Source organism: Stegodyphus dumicola, chromosome 2 (assembly GCF_044657685.1).
Source record: "Stegodyphus dumicola isolate Sdum_Otavi_A_Nest chromosome 2, ASM4465768v1".
Taxonomy (NCBI): domain Eukaryota; kingdom Metazoa; phylum Arthropoda; class Arachnida; order Araneae; family Eresidae; genus Stegodyphus; species Stegodyphus dumicola.
The window spans coordinates 31064194-31084182 of NC_140769.1; the positions used below are offsets into that span (position 1 = coordinate 31064194).

The following is a 19989-nucleotide window of genomic DNA, read 5'->3' on the forward strand; positions in this document are numbered from 1 at the left end:
AGCATAGCTGCCTGAATAATAGTATTAGTAACAGCTTCAACAGCGTCATCGATATGCACATCTTCTACCATTTCCTCTGTGAGCTCTGCAATGGAAGAGATGAGTTCCCAGTCTGCCCTGTCCAGTATACACCGAGGGAGTCTCGACATGGGGTTTGCTCTTCTTCGTGCAAGAGACACAAAAATGGGATAGTGATCGCTGTTGTACAGGTCATTTCTGACACTAAAAGTGCAAAATGGCAACAAAGATGGTGAACAGATGGCAAGGTCGAGAGCATGGAATGTCCTTGAAGGCTCATGGAAGTACGTATCCTGCCCATTATTTAGGAGACAAAGGCTACGATCTTCGATCATCTGCTCAATTTGTCTTCCTCGGCAGTTTGTATCTTTACTACCCCAGAGTGGACTATGGCCATTAAAATCTCCCATTATTATAAAAGGCTCAGGCAGCTGCTCTATAAGACCATTTAAATCTTCCTGATCAATGTGCTCATTTGGAGGCAAATACAGAGAAACGACTGTAACAATATCAAAATTTGTTTGAGTAGCGACAACTTGGAGGGGTATCGTCAAAGGAAAGGAACTTGATGGGTAGTCCAGTGAGGTGAGGAGACCTATACCTCCACTGGCACGCTCACCTGCAAGGTTATCCTTCCTGACGAAAGAAAAACTCCGAAGTTTTGCCTGTTGTTCCGGTTTTAGATTTGTTTCCTATATTGCGAAGCATACAGGATGATAAACATTGATTATAGCTTTGATGTCGAGCAAATTTCGGTGGAAACCGCGACAGTTCCATGAGACGAGGTTGGCCATTATGAATGATTTTTGTTCTTTCTGTGCTGTTCTTTTGTTTTGCGTGGAAGTAGATGCCTGGGAACTTCTAGACCCTCTTCTACTTCCATACTGTCTGAATCCGCAGATTCAGATATCATGTCATCAAAAGAGCTGTTGCTGGTGCTTCTACTTTTATTTATTATTTTCTGTGTCTTAATTTTAGGTTTGGCTTGAATAACAGTTTCTATTTTTTGTACTGTATGGGTTGGGTTTTCTTTCTTCCTGTTGTTTGTAGTCTGTTGACTTTTGTTTGGTGGAGTCTGCATACCAACTGAGGTTTGGGTGGCAACTGTACGAGATCTTTTAAGAGCATTGGCGTAAGATGTATTGGTCGTAGCTGTGTGCTTTGGACTAATCTTCTGGCTTCCGCGTATGAGATGTTCCTCGTAACCTTTGCAGTCTGCACTTCTTTTTCCAATTTCCATTTTGGGCACAGGCGTGAAAATGCTGGGGGCTCACCCTTGAAATTTATACAAAGAGGCGCAGCGGTACAATTTTCAGAATCGTGGCCAATCTGTGAGCATCGGGCACATGTGAGGCTGCCACAACAAGACGTCTTAGAATGGCCGAAACGCTGACATTGGAAGCATCGCATAGGGTTTGGAATATACGGTCTTACAGGACAATTTAAATATCCGGCCTTAATATTCTTAGGCAGATCAGGCATACTGAAGGTCAGGATCACGTGTTTCATGTCAATCAACTGGCCTTCCTTTCGCATCTTGATCCGCCTAGCACCACAGACATTTTGGTCAGCTAACTCCGAGACTAGCTCTTCTTCTGAGACACACAGAAGGTCGATCTCCGAGATTACACCTCTACAATAATTGAATGTTTTGTGCGCTGACACAGTTATAGATATTTCTCCAAGTTCGGTTTGTCGGGAAAGAGAAGCAGACTGGGTGGCCGATATCGTATTAATAAGCAGGTCTCCTGATCGAAGATGCTTTATGTTCCTTGGCTCACCTATACATGAATGTATATATTTGCTTATGAGAAAAGGAGACATCTTTTGCAGTTCACCAGAAGGACTAGAGACAACAAGGAAGCGAGGATTTTCAGTGGTTTCGTTGGCATTTGCATTGGTACGGATCTTCTTATTAATGGATTTGTCAATAATCTCAGTATCTTTGGTATTTGCTTCAGTACGGATCTTCTTGTTAATAGATTTGTCAACAATTTCAATTTCTTGGTTCGTTTCATTTGACTCGGGTTTCTTGAGAATAAATAAAGAAGCCATAACTGAAAGAGAAAAAATTCGGGTCCAACGGCCCCGCCCACCACGGAGCCCAACAAGGGAACACAGGAATCTGTGTTTGTGTATAGGGCTAGCCGGACCTATACACAAACTGAAGCCCCACAGTCGGCTTTCCCAAAAGCAGGTACTCCCGAGAGCTTGACCCCAAGCCACTGACACAAGGACTAGTGACCAGCCGATTGACACCCGTGAGGACAACTAAGGTGCCTCCCGTTTAGCTGAAGCAGAGGCCAAAGCAGTGTGTTGGGGACAGTACCTCGCCCCTCAACTACCAGGACCCTCCTTTCTCCAGCAACACGGGTCTCTATGCACGGCAAACACGTGGTCAGTTTTCTCGCCACTCGAAAACTAGAGACAAGGTCTGTTCCAGTCTCCCGTGACGAGCCCCAAACTCCGTAGAGAGAAACCACAAGGGAGAAGGGAAGGGAAAAAGTTCCAGCCAAGAGGAGAGGAGACGGAAAAGAGGATAGATCACTAGGACTCCAGGATTGTCACACCCGTCTCATCAAGAAGATGATACCCTGAAGGGCTAGGGTACCTCGGGATTGCCACACCCATACTCACAAAAGTGAGCCCCCTGACGGGTAATAATGATGGAGATACATTTATTTAAGCACAACATAATTTACTATGACATATACTGTTCAACTCTGTTGTGTTTAACCTTCAAATTTGAAACAGAATATTAAGCATTTGAAAGCATAACCTTTCTTAATCCACTAGTTTTACCAAATATATTATTAATTATAGCAATCTCAGCTAAAATCTACAATTTATTCAAATTTTTTATAAACATATGGAATGAAAACATTGATGACAATAACTATATTCAAACTGATTAACCTCCCCTAGGGACTGGAACATACATGTCACATTTAATACATTAAGTAAGGCACAGAGAAAATTAATTTACTATGGAGATTTAAAATTTACTACTTAATGTAGAGCAGAAAATGCTAGACCCTATAAAAAAATCAAGTCTCTCTATCTCACGTGAAAGGTTTAAGGAAAATGAAAGGTGATGGTGATGAAAGCATAGATGATGGATAATTTGCGAGACATGCAGTCTGTTGGTAAAGAAAACAAATGAAAGTAGACTGTATTATGAGCAAAATACAACTTCAGGAAGCAAAACACCAAGTAATAACATATTTTCAATCTATTCATTTATTTTTTGATTAGACTATAATATAATGACAATAACACAAAAACCCAGCTCCTATGCTACAACCCTTATGAATTCTAATCAAGCTAACCATTCCAGGATACCATGGAAAAAATGCATATATAAAAATGACCCATTTTTTATGCAGCAGATACAGACGACATATTATTAAGAAACATACTCTAAAACTATTATATATATATATATATATATATACTAGGAGGAAGGTTTCTTTAGGTACACTCAAACCTGTTTTTGTGCAGTATATGAAAATTTCAATCAAATTGATTGGAAGATAATTGAAGTCATCAATAAAAAAAGGAGCTTCAATCTTGTACATCTAGCTACTGAAACATATACAAGTGTCTAGTGAAACAACAGTCATTGCAAAAATTGATCACCGGCTGCATGACTGAAAAAAAGTCTACTCTAAGCGAATCTATTTTTTATAGCTACTCAAGAAGTTTTGTAAGCTACCCTGTTTTTTTAATATGCTATCCTAAGATGTCTAAAATAAAAAATTCATTATATGACTGTGAAAATGATAGTTCCAATGAAGTAGAATTAGAGTTGTATGATGACAGTGATTACAGTGAATTGGATAGTGAAAATGACAATGATTTAGAAAGTGATAGTGACGTAATACCAGTACATCGAAAATGCATGCAGCTTTTATAGAATGATAGTGAATCTTCTATCAAACAATTGCAAAAATAAGGATTTGGGAAGAAAATGAAAATCTTGCTGACATAAAATAATTTTAAGAAATAGCTGAAATCAGTTGGACTGAAAGTTCTATATAAATATTTCTATTTTGTTTCATTTATATATTTATTTATGTTTTGTAATTAAAATGCTATTTCAAAAATATATTTATATCACCAATGTAAGTATATTCCAAATAAAATTTATTGCTTTTACATATTAATCCATATAGCGACAAATTATATCCGTCTTACAGGCATAAAAATTTTCAAATAATTCAGTACTCAAAGGGTTAACATAATCATAAAACAAATTTGAGAATTATATCAACTATGAAAAATTTGTCAAACAGCACTAAATATTTTACACTTATAATAGTTGGACATGATTTAAAGATGATTAGTGACATTTTACTAACAGTTAGCTCTACGTTTATTTTTTTCTTTTATGTCTCATTTTGTCATTTGCTCAGTCTACCGGTTTAGTACATAGCAGGCAGATTTGTTATATCAAATGGGCTGCATTTATTTTATTATTTTTAGAATTGGATGCAAGATTTTTCTACATATTTTGAAAGCCTAAATAATTTATAGAGGAATCTTTTCAAACTATGGTATTTTAGTAAAGCTCTGTGCAGAAAGAGATAGAAGCCATGGAAGATATAGTGTAGTAGGATAAATGCATTCCCTAATAATGTAGATTAAAAAATTAGAATTAATAATATTTCAAAAATGCTTACTTGTGATAACTCAGGTTGAGATAACCCAGGCTGGGATAAACCTGGATAATTTGGCTGGCTCATCTGACTCATGCTTAACTGACCTTGAGTAAGAGGTCCTTGTGAAAATCCTCCCATCATATCCTACACATAAAAATGGGCAAGAATATTTTAAATTAAGGAATAAACTGCATCATCTTCATTGGATAGTCATGTCTACACAGTTAAGTAAAGTTGCTACTTTAACAGTCTAAACGAGGGTTCTTTAAACTTTTTTCAGTCATGACCCCTTTTTATCACTGAAATTTTTTCCTGACCCCCAGGACCCCATAATATTTACAAAACTTTTGTGGAAACCAGTAAGTGTCGTGCAAATTCGACACACGCTTGAGTGAAACTGTTAATTTTTTCACTTGTACTATAATTTACTACTGCAGTTTTAGGTCATTAACTTTAATTTATAATTTTAAAACAGAAAAATGTGAAAATTTTAAATAAGTAACAGACAAAATGACAGCGTCACGTGCAAAGCAAGGAAAAGGAACTTTTATATTATAAAAAGAATGCGTCGAAATGTTTTCATGTTTTTCTTTTTCTGTATTGTCTTAACTTTATCTATTTTCAGATATATTGTGTAAAAATATTTGATAATTATAAATTTATATAATAAGTTAAAGAAATATCAAAACTGCTAACATTTTTGGTGACTTCCAAGGTGGTTGCGAACCACAGTTTAAGAAACCCTGGTCTAAACAGTTGAGTAAAATTACTTACATTATGCAAGTCAAATATTAGCATCATTAAATAACTTATCATTTTATTTAACCACTGAACTGAAAATTCAGGGCTAATTTTTACTAAAAACATTTTTAAAGTATTCTTATTTTTGATTAAATTCAGTTTAAAAAAATAACTGCCATAGATTTCATCTGGTTGTAATGAAAGTTTTCCGCCAAAAAAAAAAAAAAAGTTCTTCATAAAGTTAGGGGAGGGAATTATGAAAGCAGTACCTTTAGTGCGAGTAGTAATCACCATAAAATCTATGGTTTTCTACCAATGTTTTGGTAGTTTTTTAAAGCCTTCGACCCAAAAACTTGGTGGCTGAGAGTCCAAAAAAGATCAACCTCATTTTGGACACCCTGTGCAGAATGGAAGATAGCAGCAGCAAGATGTAGCTGCAGGTGTGAAAAAAGGTAGAAGTCCGAAGGAGCCATCACATCTATTGCAATTTGCAAAGTGATCAGACGTATTCTTACGTGTTTCTCATTTTGTCCACAATGTTCGAAATGTACTAGGTTTTCTCGACATAAATCTCAACAGTGTGATCGCGCTGCTTGGGACACAAACGGTTAATAATATTTTTTTACAAATTTCACAATGCAGAGTTCCAAAGCCAAGTCTCTTTCTTTCAAATGCCAAAAATTTGATTTCAAATCGTTTGATAAAATATGATTAAACACGCCAACGCAAACTGTTGCCGTATATTATATTTGTGGTGGCAGAAATTTTCGTTAAAACCTGATATTTTAGCAGAAATGCTTTCAGCATTTAAAAGAAGTGTGAAGAAGCTGTCACGCTAGTGTTTGAAGTGAGTTAGAAGAAGCTGATAATATCTGGATTGCAGAAAGGGCTTCTACTAGAATAAAATATACATCAGTTCTGTAGGTTTTCCAAGTCAGTTTTACTTCACATGTTATTCTTTGTCAGTGTTTAGATTTTTAAATATCTATAGATTTTTATCCAATTGGTATAGGTCATAACCAGACTTTATGCTTCATAATGAACCGTTAAATAAATGAACAGCTAATTTGAAAAAGTAAATAAAAATAAAAATTGTAAATAAAATTAAAAAAGATGAATTACGTTGTAAGTATTTATTAAATTATTTTAGTTATTAAAAAATCAGCAATTTTAATTTTTCTCCATATAATTATTTCAATTCTTGTTTTAAATCAAAATCATGTCACGTTTCTTTAAAGAAAATATTAATGCTATAAAAAACAGCTTTGCTCTTGATATACTTCATCACATTATTTCAGAAGGTAACATGTTGAACAGAAGAATGAATGTACGAGTGAGTGAAAAAAATTGCTCTTGATGCAGTTACCAAGCAAAACATACAGATAACAACTACTTATTGAAATATAAGCATTCACAGCTATGACCTTCATCTGGAATTACCTTTTTTTCATAAACAATAAATTTTTTTAGCGCAGTACACTGCAAGTTTCCCAGAACTGGTGATAAAAGTTTGACACACTAAAAAATTCTTAGCGAAATATGGCTGATAAAAGTAGTGCCAGCTTAAGGAGGCAGCTACTTATGATTCAAATCTCATAAAAATTATTATTACTACTATCCAGTTTCTCTTAATAATAGTGATAATTATAATATGTTTATAGTATGATTCAATATAGTTATATAACTAATATGCATTAAATTATGTTAAATTATTACATTATTTATAAATAATAATATTTAAACATAATTTACAATTACATACATTAATTACCCTTAATATTATAATTTATGTTTATTATTAATGCAACAATATAAACTAGTATGTTATTAAACATATATAATAATAACACAACATAGCATTACATGTAATTTATTATGTATTTTGGGAACTACTCTGATATGCACCCTCAAGTCGCCAAACATTTTTGGCGAGAAACTTCACGCTGCCATATTACTACCTAAATTTTTGGTCTACATTTCGAATTTAAAGCCTAAAATGTCTCCAAAAACCATGTTTTGAACACACAATTTAAGCTAAAAATAAAAAAAATAAATAAAAAAAAAATTTAGATAGCAAAAAACGTAAAGTTTCTAACCAAAAATATTTGACAAGAATCTATGTACACAGTGATATGTTTTAACTTAAAAAAAAATCTACAAATGATGCATTTTAGGAAACGAATAAATTTACGAACTACACACACCTTGCTTTAATAAATTAACATAACAACAATAAATTTCAAAGAATACCATGTACACAGCATCCTGTTTAAACTTTAAAAAACATCTACGAATTGTGCAATCTAGACGCTACGCACTAATCAACAAAATAAACTAAAATAAATTTCAAACAATTCAAAAATAACAATAATGATAGAAATTCATACCAAAAGACAATGAACATAACATTCTACAAAATAAGAACAAGAATAAAATAAAATGCACTTACCATGAATTAATGCTTTTTCGAACAGCAGAAATATGAATTTCATATAGCCTTTAACATGCCGCCACGTAATCACTATCATATTTATATGACAGCCAGGCACGCTATCCAGAAAATTCATACTATGGTTCGCAAATAAATAAAATCACAAATCCCTATTTCTATCATGCACAGCCACTAAAAATAATCTCCAGACCCTCTTTCCACACCTCCAAATATCCACTGCCCCTCAACAGGAGGCCACGATGATATTTCCTTTTGCCGAACTTCAATTCAACAACTTCCACCATTTTATCTTTTATCTTTCCCCCTTATCTTCTCGGACATACAGCATGACGCAAACCAACGAGCTCCAGCGAAAGACTTTTCAACGTCAGCAGGGTTGCCATACAACACGCAATCGCACCAAAAACCAGTGCAGAACACATATCACCACATTTGGTGAAAATAGGGCGTATATCAGAGTTGTACCGTATTTTGTAAATGTTAATGTCTGTTTAATATTAACATGTTATGGTATTTACTATTATGTATTTCAAACCACATTCAAACATTTATTAATTATTGGTTTGCATTGGCTGGTATTAAATAATGTAAATTATTGTTGGTTTGAATTGACTGGTATTAAAACTGTAAATTATATAAAACGACTGTGAATTGTTTAATACCTCAGTTACAATGGTAAGATTTGAAAAGGTACTCAAATGTAAAGGTACGGCTTAGAAAGTAAACATTTAATCACTCAACAAGGTTTAATTAAAGTAAACTGTTTCATTAACTAAAAATTAAATAAATCATAAAATTCGAAAGACATTTGTAGCACTGAAAAAATAATGGCTAGTACTATATTTTTAAAATATTAAATCAACAGAGATCTGTAACCATAATTTATGTTAACTTTAATGATGCTAAAATAAAAAGTGAATATAAATATATACAAAATTTTCATTAAAATGCTATATTTCATAATGCATTAGAATAATTTTCACAAAACTATAACACTCAAAAATATATTTAAACTCGGTTCTCTAATACTTTACTCGCTTAATTCCCCCCCTCCCATTTATCAACGCTTTCATTTCTCTTAAATAAAAATCAATTACTATTGTGTGATTCAATAAATGAACTGCTAAATTTAAATATTACCTGACTTGCTTGGCTGTTAAAACCAGTCTGAGATAAATTCAAAGAAGCTCCATTTGATACATTTCTGCCATTTATATTCTGCCTTCCTCCACCTCCTTTTCTGGTGGCACTTCTGTTCCTTTGATTCTGACGAGCTAAATATTAAATGCAAATATTTTCCATTAAAAAAAATTATTTTAAATAGATAAAAAATAACAGCAACAAAAAAAAAAAAAAACTATCACTAATTTACCCTGTAAGGCCTGTTGATGCTGGTTATAGAATCGTGGAGGTATGTGAGCCATGTTTAAGAACATACCAACTGGTACAGGTAGATTTGCAACAGCACTCTGTGCTCTTTCTGGGCTAATATATGATATTTGGTCATGTGGTCTGTTAAAATATGCAGGACCTAAAAATATAAAAAACATTTTTTTGTAATTTCATATAAGTAAATATTTCTTTATAAAGTTTACAGCACAGCTTATAAATATATAAGGAAACACAAAGTGATGCTGCCTTTATTGGTAAATCATTGAATAACAACTTAACCTTACTGTGAAGCCAGATGAAGTAGATGTAACAGATGGCTTTAATACATAATTAAGTAAAGTTATTATAACAAATTAGAGCTATCTATCTAAGAGGAGAGATGTCTCTGCAAAGAGCATGCTACACGAAAGTGGCTCATATTCATTATTCATGACACAAGACACAGGTATAGCCAGCCCATTTGCCCGAGTTCAAATCAAGGCTGAAATATCAATATTCACCACTCTTAACCACTCAGCCATTTGTGGGGTAGACTTCAATGTGCAAAATTGTTCAAATTTAATCATATTATAACCAGAAAATAAAATACCTATGCTAAGAATTCAAATTCCATCTCATATAAAATTACAGCATGGAAGTGTTCTGAAAACTTAAAACAACTCACAATTCAAAATGATTCAACTTCTGTGAAGATGATTACCTTAGAGAACATGAATAAAGGTAATCTTCAATACCAGTAGTTATTTATGACTCAAATTTCCAAACTGATTTCAAAAGTAATACTTTTTGAAGTAGCTGCACCTGACAGGTTTCACTATATGAAAAGCAATTTCAGCATTAAATAGGAAATGTGCCAAACAGTTAGTCAAGCATATTATAAGTTTTATAAATATACAAAAATTCAGTTTTCCCACATGCATGAATGATAAAGTAAACATGTAACAATGGGCACATTCATTTGAAGAATAAAATTGTAAGAAGCACATAACTACTAATGCAATAAATTAAGGGACTTATATGAATGAAGGATGGTGAGGTGAGATTCCACGGGCAATGTCACTACAATGTCACAATGTTCTTCTGATATATATATATATATTTCTTTTCAATGGCTGAACCAGGACCTCCTCAAGTCTAATTGGCTAATCTTTGGAATATGGTAACAGGTAGTTTGGTGACATTTTGGTAAGGCGATAAAGGTTACTAGCTAGGACTTTAGCAGTGTACATGGATAAAGTCAAGAGTGTGCACAATGCCATTTTTGTGCAATTCTGGTATTTTTAAGTGAAAATAGGTCGACGTGTTCATGGATACCGTGCATGTGCAATTTTTAAAAACGTGGCAAGCAGTTTGCGATTCTGCACTTTCTCCCAATTTCGCACCTAAGCTTCGTCATGATTAAGCATTTTTGATCCATAAAAGTTCTAGAATAAGCGTTATTCGGCTAGCAGATTTTTGGAAAAAAATGTTGAGGAAAAAAAAAAGCCTTTACTTCGTGAAAACAAAATGGCGTGCAAAAAAAAAAAAAAAAAAAAAAACTAGCAGGTTGCTGTAGCAGGGTTGGTCGCCAAAAAATCGTGAAGTTACCATAATCCAAAGATTAACTGTCTAATTTTATATTATTCTATTTTCATATAAGAAAAACATTAGTATACTTATATAATATGTTAGCTTATTAATCGCACAAATACTAACAGGAGATTTTTTACTTCAGATTAACTCAGATTAATGATTAATAAATAAATAAAGCTATCAAATGCTTACCACCATTCATATGAGAAGATCGATCATACACACTTCCAGGAATCATGGCTTCACGAGCATCGTACATAGCAGTATTCATAAAATGAGTACCCTTCAGAAATATTAAAATAAATAAAAATAACATGCTGAATAAATATTAATTTAAAAGTCAAACAACAAAAATCAGCACTATATTTGCAAATTTTCACAGGACTAGTTACGACGGTTTTACCGAACCATCAAAACTAGCCCTGAGAAAATTTTAATTTCACATGGATTGAGCTAGTTTTTGAAGGCATCAGACCAGTTTGCGATATGATGAAGCAACCCAGGAGCTCTAATCTTAAGATTAGAGGTTGAGCATAAATTCTAACTTCAATATATTATGTCCAAAACAGTTTCTGTTAAGAGAAAATTTGTTTCTAGTATGTTTACAAACTTCTGTAAAAAGCTGATAATGTTGAGACTGATCAGAAGCCAGGAGCAGTTCAAGTTTCCAAATGTGTGCAATACAGTATATTCAAGGCAGAAAGTGAATGAAAAATCAACATCAGTGGTATACGAGGTCAGTATCAAACTTGGCATATCACCCTATGGACAATGTTAAACTGGATACTAGGATTCCACATAAATTTCTCCCACGCCAGCAGGTGCAACTTCTGAAAACATCACTTCTGTAAGATGAATCATGGCAATACATGTTGTTGCATGCATATTGGTTCATAAATAGATTGAAGCACAGTGAATTGATGATAGCTTGATAAAATTTATTTTATCAAAAGGAACACTTTACAGTTCTGGAACTTTCCACAGAAGTATTTGCACAGCTCTTCACATTCACAGACTTCAATTCGTAGTTCCACTTCAAACTACGAAGACTGTTAAACACAATGCAATTCTAAAAAGCGAAGCTCTCATGGATTTTCTGAACTAACAACTGAGAAATTGATACTCTCTCCAGTCTTTAAAGTCCCATCCCCCCAGTTTATCCAATATTTTAAAAACCAAGTTTTGAGATTTTTCATCTAAAAAGGACAATAACAAGAGATTGTGATATATCAATAAATATAGTACAGTAATATAGTACAAACATAGTTTTACAGAGTTAATCCACAGGAAAATATGACACAACATTAAGTTTAAACTACTGAGTACCATGTTGAAAGAAAAAAAAATTTACTAAACTTCGATTTGAAATCTGCAATAGAGTACAAATTCCAAAATCTGGACTTGCGGCAATTCTGGATATTAGATCTAGTGTGAGCATTTTAAATATAATAATATCACATACATAAATCATAAAATTAAAAATATGAAAAAGTGATTTATGAAATAATGAAGCTGTACAAAGATAATAATGGCACAGTGTATTTAAGTCATGCATTACAGCAACTCATGCATTTATTTATTATACATCTAACTCTGTCTTGTTGGAATGTATCCAGTATAATTGTCTAACAATAGAAATTGCTGTTTGAACAACCTATTTTTTTAATATACATATATAATCTATGAGTAATTCACTGACGTGGTGTCTTTTCAGTAAAAGAAGTTCATGTTTCTGAACTCCCCCCTTTTTTTGTGTGTGTGTGTTGTTGTGATAATAATCTAAGAGTAATTCACTGAAATGGTGTCTTTTCAGTAAAAGAAGTTCATGTTTCTGAACTTCTAAAAGATTGGAGAGACTCAATCTCCTACCAACTTGTAACAGTTTATTCCTATATTAAAAGATGAAACCTTACTACTACTTAGAACTGGTCATTTTGAGGCACCTAATTTCGGATAGAAACTCAGAATGTTGTACATATTTGACTAGCACCTTTGTTGCATCATGCAATTCAGAAGCACTCCAGCAACTTTCTTTTCTTAATAGGCCACTGATTCTAGCATTACTCACAAATCTTACACACCAAGCAGTAACTCTATGCAAGTGCAATCTACTAAATGATAACTACTTTTTAATGAACTCATTCTCAATGGAATTTTTACCTGAGACTGTTGAGTTTACCACAGCTCCCTTTCGAAGTTCAAGCTTTTCATTATCTCCTTTACTGATTCCTGGAGTTTAGGTCACCAATCGTTACTCTGCAATAACCAATTAGATCCATGCCACCATGTATCACTATTTTGCAGTTCAACTAACATTATTCCTATCATGGATTTTGTCTTTGATGCTGACCAGAGTGGTCAGCATGTCCACTCGATTTTCATCTCAAAGACAGTAATTCCAAGATTGCATTGGTATTCTGGAGATAGCGTCATTTCCCGTAACTTTGCTGCTTCTTGGTCATGTGATCCTCCAACTTTACTCTGATTGATTTCTGGTTCTGGGTTTACCTAAAATCTAAGGTGTCCACATTAAATCCACCATATCTGTCAGAATTGAAATGTGCCATAAAATATGAAGTTTCCATAAATGTTCATTATAGCTGTCAACAATCTTCTGCATGCAATGCATTATCGGCTGTGAAGGTGGGCACATTGAAAACTCTTAATTCCAAAAGATGTTTTTCCCCTTTCCTCTCTTGTGTTATCCCCAGACCATTAAAATGCTCTTCTTTTCAAATATTTTGTGCCCGATTTTTTTCATCGCGAGTGTATCATTTCAATGCCATTTATGACTTTTCAATGTGCTGATCAACTTGCGCAGAAAAAAAATGGGTGTTGCGAAAATTTGAAATTTTTCCCTGTCCCTGTAACTGTGAGAGCTCTGTTGTTTTAAATCTTCACAATCTCTAGTGCATACCAGTAAATAACAACACTTGATATTTCATTGTCACTAGATGAGCAGATAGGCCACTACGGGTTCATATACTGGAGAAGTTTTTTTTTTTGTTTTTATGACCTTTCTGTACATGCACATTATGACTCAATGAAAATACATAAGCTACAGAGATATGCTGTCAATGGGCTAGAGTGGCAAGGTTAGTTCCCTAACATTCAAAAGAAACACTTTACCTCTTTTGAGACATTGAACCATTGAGCGTAATCGAGTTTTTGGAGCAAAAAGATGCTCGAACTGGGTTGGCTCTATGCCAGAAAGACTAATCCATTTTCACCTGTTCTCATAGCTGCCACAGACATACTGTTAACTAACGCAGTCAGTCATAAGAAATTTTAATTTTCTAGTGATTCTTATAAGAAAAATAATTTAACTCTTGGCGCTATATTTTATTTCACCTTCATGAAAGCATTCTTGGGATACATGAAAAAATTCAAAGCAAAATATACTGACACAATAAATTCAAGTTTAAAATACAAAACATGAAAAGCTAGTCCTCATGAAAATGATCAACATGGAGCATGCACACGCAACTTCTAAAACTATTCTGTGGCAACGCACTCATCAGTTGCCAGTGTCACAATCCTACGATCGGGATTGCTTGTCTATCACATTCTTTGGGAACACAATTTTTAAATGACATAAAAATAATGATAAAAGGTAGATTTACTCGACCTACTACTCCTTTCTACAAGCATGACACATTATACCTGTTGCTCTCAAAATGAAATATTATATAATTTCAAAATGATGAACATAAACAAAGAAATAATTTGTTTTGCTGACTTTGTGCTTTATTATGATATGATCACTTCCCTTTTTTTTCTATTTTCAAAAATTTATTGGTGAATATTAACCATTATAGTACATATTAACCATTACTGATACTGTAAGGTGAGATAAATTTTCTAGAGGAGTTTCATTTTCAAAAAAATCTTTCTGTTCTAACTAACAACCCTAATTCCAAGCTATCTCCCTCAGCATTTAAGGAAATTATATTTTAGTTTTCTTGTTTCATCAATAGATGGTGACAGTAACTTGATTTCTTTTCAGTCTTCTTATCGTTTCACCATATTATATCTTGTTCATTTGCACTTGGGCAGCTGAAGAAAGCTGGTTCTGTATTTAAACCATCAAAACTAGTCCTGCAGAATTTACAAACATATGCTCATTCTTGTTGTTTATCTTTTTCTAGTAATCCTTATTGTACTCATTAATCTTCATACTCGAAATAAGATTAACCTTGCTGCAATGAGCCCCTCTCTAAAATGACCAGTATTTCCAAGAACATATATAATAGTACAATGGTACTTTGACACATGTCCACATAGAAATATATCCTTGGTATACAGCTCCAGTTTGGTAAGTTACAATTGTGAATACTACACTTGTTTAACCTCTTTCAAAGCAACATTATGACTGTCTATGAACATCAGTACACCTGTTGCTACTATTCAATAAATAGCCTACATTCTAACTCTAAATTTTCAAGTGATTTTGTGTTTTTTCACAAGTTTTTTTGCAAATTCAGTAAAAATGTATTTTAGAAAAGTCAAGCAAAGAGTCAAGCAATGAAGAAAATTTGTAGGATCACCATACAAGTAAAAAAGCTTGCTGAAAAGCATGAGGATGGAACGCGCATCCAGAAATAGGCCACCACATACCGTTTGCCACATACATGCCTCTACGATTATGAAAAAAAAAAAAAAAATGCTTATTAAATCAACTAATGTTGTGATGGGGTTGAAATTGATTATCAAAGATCAGAGACATTATAACACATCAAAAAATCACTTTTGCTCTCTGTAGCAGAAAAACATTTATGGACAGTATCATGTATAATACTTTATTTTTGCACTGCATATATTTTACCTACTGCATTTGTATTTTGGTATTAAATAGTGTTAAAAATATAAAACAGATTGATGACATCATACTGAGATATTTATGTACTGAATTTCACCTCTCTAAGACCAGAATCCCTCCAATACATGTGTTCACTTCCATGCCTATCGAATTAATTTCCACCTTTTCGTTGCCCTGCATTGGCAACATGCTTTTGAGATTTGTCGTTAATACAATTCGGTCGCTAAAGACGTAGCTGACCTGTAATGGTTGTAATTCTTATTTTAAAGCTTATCTGTACTGCAGAATTATTACTAGATGTTTACGTATAATGTTTTTATTATTAAATGTATTCAGTTTGGTTTAAATAGACCGAGAATGGTTGAATTTATTAAGGATATTTAAAATCAAAACTACATCATCCATTTCAGCGCCATTCTTAGAGGCACGGCGGCGAGATTGGGAATTCGTCAGCAGTTCAAGTACAGATAAGTGCTTTTTATGTCGATTTACATCTGAATTTGATTCTTGAAGTTTTATATATATTTTGTATTGATTTTCATTTTGAACTTGAATACTTCGATTACTTATTATGGATAAAGATACTGTAATTAGATTGCATGGTAGGGCAAAAGCGGCCTTCACGAGGTTTCAGAATAGTATTACTTCCGATTTATCTAAACATGAAGTAATTTTGCATCTAGAGCGCTTGGAAAGGATTTATTCAGATTTTGATAAATTTGATGCCCAATTACCAGAAGAGCAGTCAGAAATTGAAGATTTTGAATCAATGTATTTTAGTTTGAAACTTCAGTATCAAAATTTGTTAGATGTATTGAATGTGGCTAATGTGCCAAATGTTTCAGGGAATTCTAATATTAGTAACTTTAAGTTACCGAAGTTGAATATTCTTATTTTTTCGGGTAACTTTAATGACTGGATGAATTTTAAAGATTTATTTGTTGCAACAGTGCATAATACTTCTTTATCGAATATACAGAAATTTCTGTATTTAATCGGATCACTTGCTGATGAACCAGCTTCTATAATTAAACATATTCCGTTATCAAATAATTCTTATGAAGAAGCATGGGCAAAATTGCTTGCTAGGTACGATAAAAAGAAGCAAATTGTACAATTGTTAATTAAAACATTTCTGGATCAAAATTGTATTTCACAGGTTGATAATGTTAATTTACGCAAATTACCTGATACTTCAGATGAAGTTATCAGAGGTTTAAAAGCTCTTGGTGACGAAGCAACTTCTAGGGATCCATGGTTAATATTTATGTTGCTTCAAAAGGTAGATTCAGAAACTCGAAAGTTATGGGCACAGAAAACAGCGGAAGATGATTTCCCTACACTGGAATCATTTTTTGACTTTTTAAATTTAAGGTGTTCTTCTCTCGAAATTATCATAAATAAAGAAGCAGAAGCTAAAGTCGTTCATAAAAATAGTAATGTTAGTTCTGAAACATTACAGAATTCTAAATTTAGTAATACTAAATGTTCGAAATGTAACGGACTTCATGCTTTATAAAAATGTGTTAAATTTAAGAATTTGGATGTTACTGCTAGAAAGAACTTTGTAAGAAAACAAGGATTGTGTTTTTTATGTTTAAAGTCACATCTAATCAAAAATTGTAATTCACAGTTAAAATGTAATTTGTGTAATTCAAAAACGCATAATATTTTGTTGCATGAAGATATTAAAGCTTTTAACAGCGCCAAATGAAAACGAAAGCACTTTAGAGAGAATTTTGAATGAATCATGCGAGGGTAAAGGTCAGGTAGTTGTCAGTAATACGATTCAAAATTGCAGCTCAGCCAGTGGCGAAACTATCGAAATTAAATTATTACTGGATTCCAAATGTGAAAGTTTGTTTATTTCTGAACGAGCTGTTCGAAGATTAGGGTTAAAAAGAATGTATCGAAGGTTACTTTTGCGTGCAATTGGCGGAGTGACAGCTTCCAAGACCTGCGGCTTTGTTAGTATAAAAGTATGGTCAAGGTTAAATAATGAAATAATTGATGTTAACGCATACATTTTGGATAAGTTAACTTTGCCATCGCGGGAACAAGTCATTAATGTAAAGCATATAGAATACATTAAATTTATTCTGTTAGCAGATCCGAATTTTGCTCAACCCAAAGAAATTGATTTGATTTTAGGAGCTGATTATTTTTTCTCCGTTGTAAGATGTGGCCAAATATATGGTTCGAAAAATGAGCCTGTAGCTCAAAATACAATTTTCGGTTGGGTGATTGCTGGGAAGGTCGGAAATAATATGGAAGGTCCCAAAACAGCAAATTCACACTTCATAAAGCTAGAAGATAATATAAATATTCATTACGAACTTAAGCATTTCTGGGAAATAGAGGATATTGATGTTGGAAAGAAGGAATTTCTGACACCTGAGGAACAATTTTGTGAATCACATTTTCAAAACACTCATTCTGTTAATGCAGATGGGCGATTTGCTGTAAAATTTCATTTTATAAATCGCATTTGAAGTTGAGTGATTCAAAACCGGCAGCAATTTCTAGGTTGCGCTCCATGGAACGAAAATTCAAAGATAATCTGGAATTTGAAAAACAGTATAAAGATTTTATACATGAATATGAACACTTAGGACATATGACTGTGATTAATGATGATTTATCTAACAGATCAGACATAGAAAAGTTTTATCTTCCTCATCATGCGATCATTAAACCTTCTAGCACAAGGGCAAAATTAAGAGTAGTTTTTGATGCATCATGTAAATCTGGAAAACAGTATATCACTGAATTTTCTTTTAGGGGTAGGTCCAAAATTACAAAGAGACATTTTTGAAATTTTGATTAATTTTCGATTTCCTAAAATTGCTTTCACAGCCAAAGTGGAGAAGATGTATCGTCAGGTGATGGTAGCCCCTTGAAGATCAGAATTATCAATTGATATTTTGGCGATACAATTCCAGTGATAAAATGTACACGTACAAGTTGAATACAGTTACGTATGATCTTCCCTCTGCTTCATTTTTTGCAACTCGATGTCTGAAACAGGTAGCTTTAGATTCTAAAGAGGAATCAGATGTATATCGTATATAGAGGATACGTATATAGAGGATATGTATATGGACGACTTATTGTCGCGTGCAAATACAGTTGATGATGCAGTATCCGTCTGCAAGAAAGTATCTACAATTTTACACGCACGTGGTTTTGATTTGAGGAAGTGGAATTCAAATTCTGTAGAATTCTTAATTGAATTTAAGGAACATTGTTCACTGAATTCTGATTTCGAGATATCTCCTAATTTGAGTTTGAAAGTGTTAGGACTTTTATGGAATTTCAACTACTGATACCTTCAGTTTTAAAGCTACACTGCAACTCAACGCACCTATAACAAAGAGATGCATGTTGGCAGAATCTGCTCGCATTTTCAATCCTTTAGGTCTCCTATCTCCTTGCACTATATTGATTAAAATATTCTATCAAAAGCTATGGTTACTTAAAGGCGACTGGATTAAGTTGTTCCCCAGCATATCTCAGATGATTGGTTTAAATTTCAAGAGACATTCAGTCAAATCAATAACTGTGAAATTCCGAGATGTGTCATACTTACAACGGACAGTGTTATCCAACTACATGGATTTTGTGATGCATCTTCGCAGGCCTATGCGGCAGCCATTTACTTTCGTCAAAAATGCAATGGTACGGTTAAGGTTAATCTTTTGATATCAAAGAATAAAGTTGCGCCTATAAAGCAAGTTTCCATTCCTCGATTAGAACTCTGTGCTGTGTATTTGTTGACCAGATTAATGCAATCTCTACTAAACATTTTAAAGAAGTTTTAAAGATTTCGAAATCTAAGCGTGGATGGATTCCAAGGTAGTTCTGTCTTGGCTATCCGCTCATCCACGTAAGTGGAAAAACTTTTGCTGCAAACAGAACATCTCAAATCATAGAAGTGATACCTATTAAACATTGGAATCATGTTCCCTCTAAACAAAATCCTGCAGACATTGCTACTCATGGTATTGAATCTTAACTTCTACCAAATTTTACTTTGTGGTGGAATGGTCCACCATGTTTGTGTCAGGAAGAGGAAAAATGGCTTAGATATGAATTAAGATCTGAAGATGATACTGAAGTAAAGGCTGAACAAAGATCTGATCCTGTTTTTATTTCTCGTATATGTGAATCGAACGATTTATTAGCTAATTTATTCGAGCATTATTCTCCTCGTTGTAGAATTGTTCGTATGCTGGCTTACTGCCAAAGATTTATTATTAATTGCAAAAAGCATCATGTTACTCAGAACATTTCACGTAGTGGTATTATCTCCAGCTGCTAACATTTCTAGAGAT

General features: G+C 33.5%; 1 protein-coding gene across 1 annotated transcript in view; it reads right to left on the reverse strand.

Moving 5' to 3' along the window:
- Upf1 (Upf1 RNA helicase) overlaps positions 1-19989 on the reverse strand; it is a 97422-nt gene that overhangs the window by 15668 nt on the left and 61765 nt on the right. The window contains exons 21-24 of the mRNA XM_035375232.2: positions 11029-11119; positions 9245-9403; positions 9013-9146; positions 4701-4823 (exon numbers count right to left, since the gene is read on the reverse strand). Of these exons, the coding sequence (XP_035231123.1) occupies positions 4701-4823; positions 9013-9146; positions 9245-9403; positions 11029-11119 (507 nt within the window). The remainder of the gene's footprint in view (positions 1-4700; positions 4824-9012; positions 9147-9244; positions 9404-11028; positions 11120-19989) is intronic.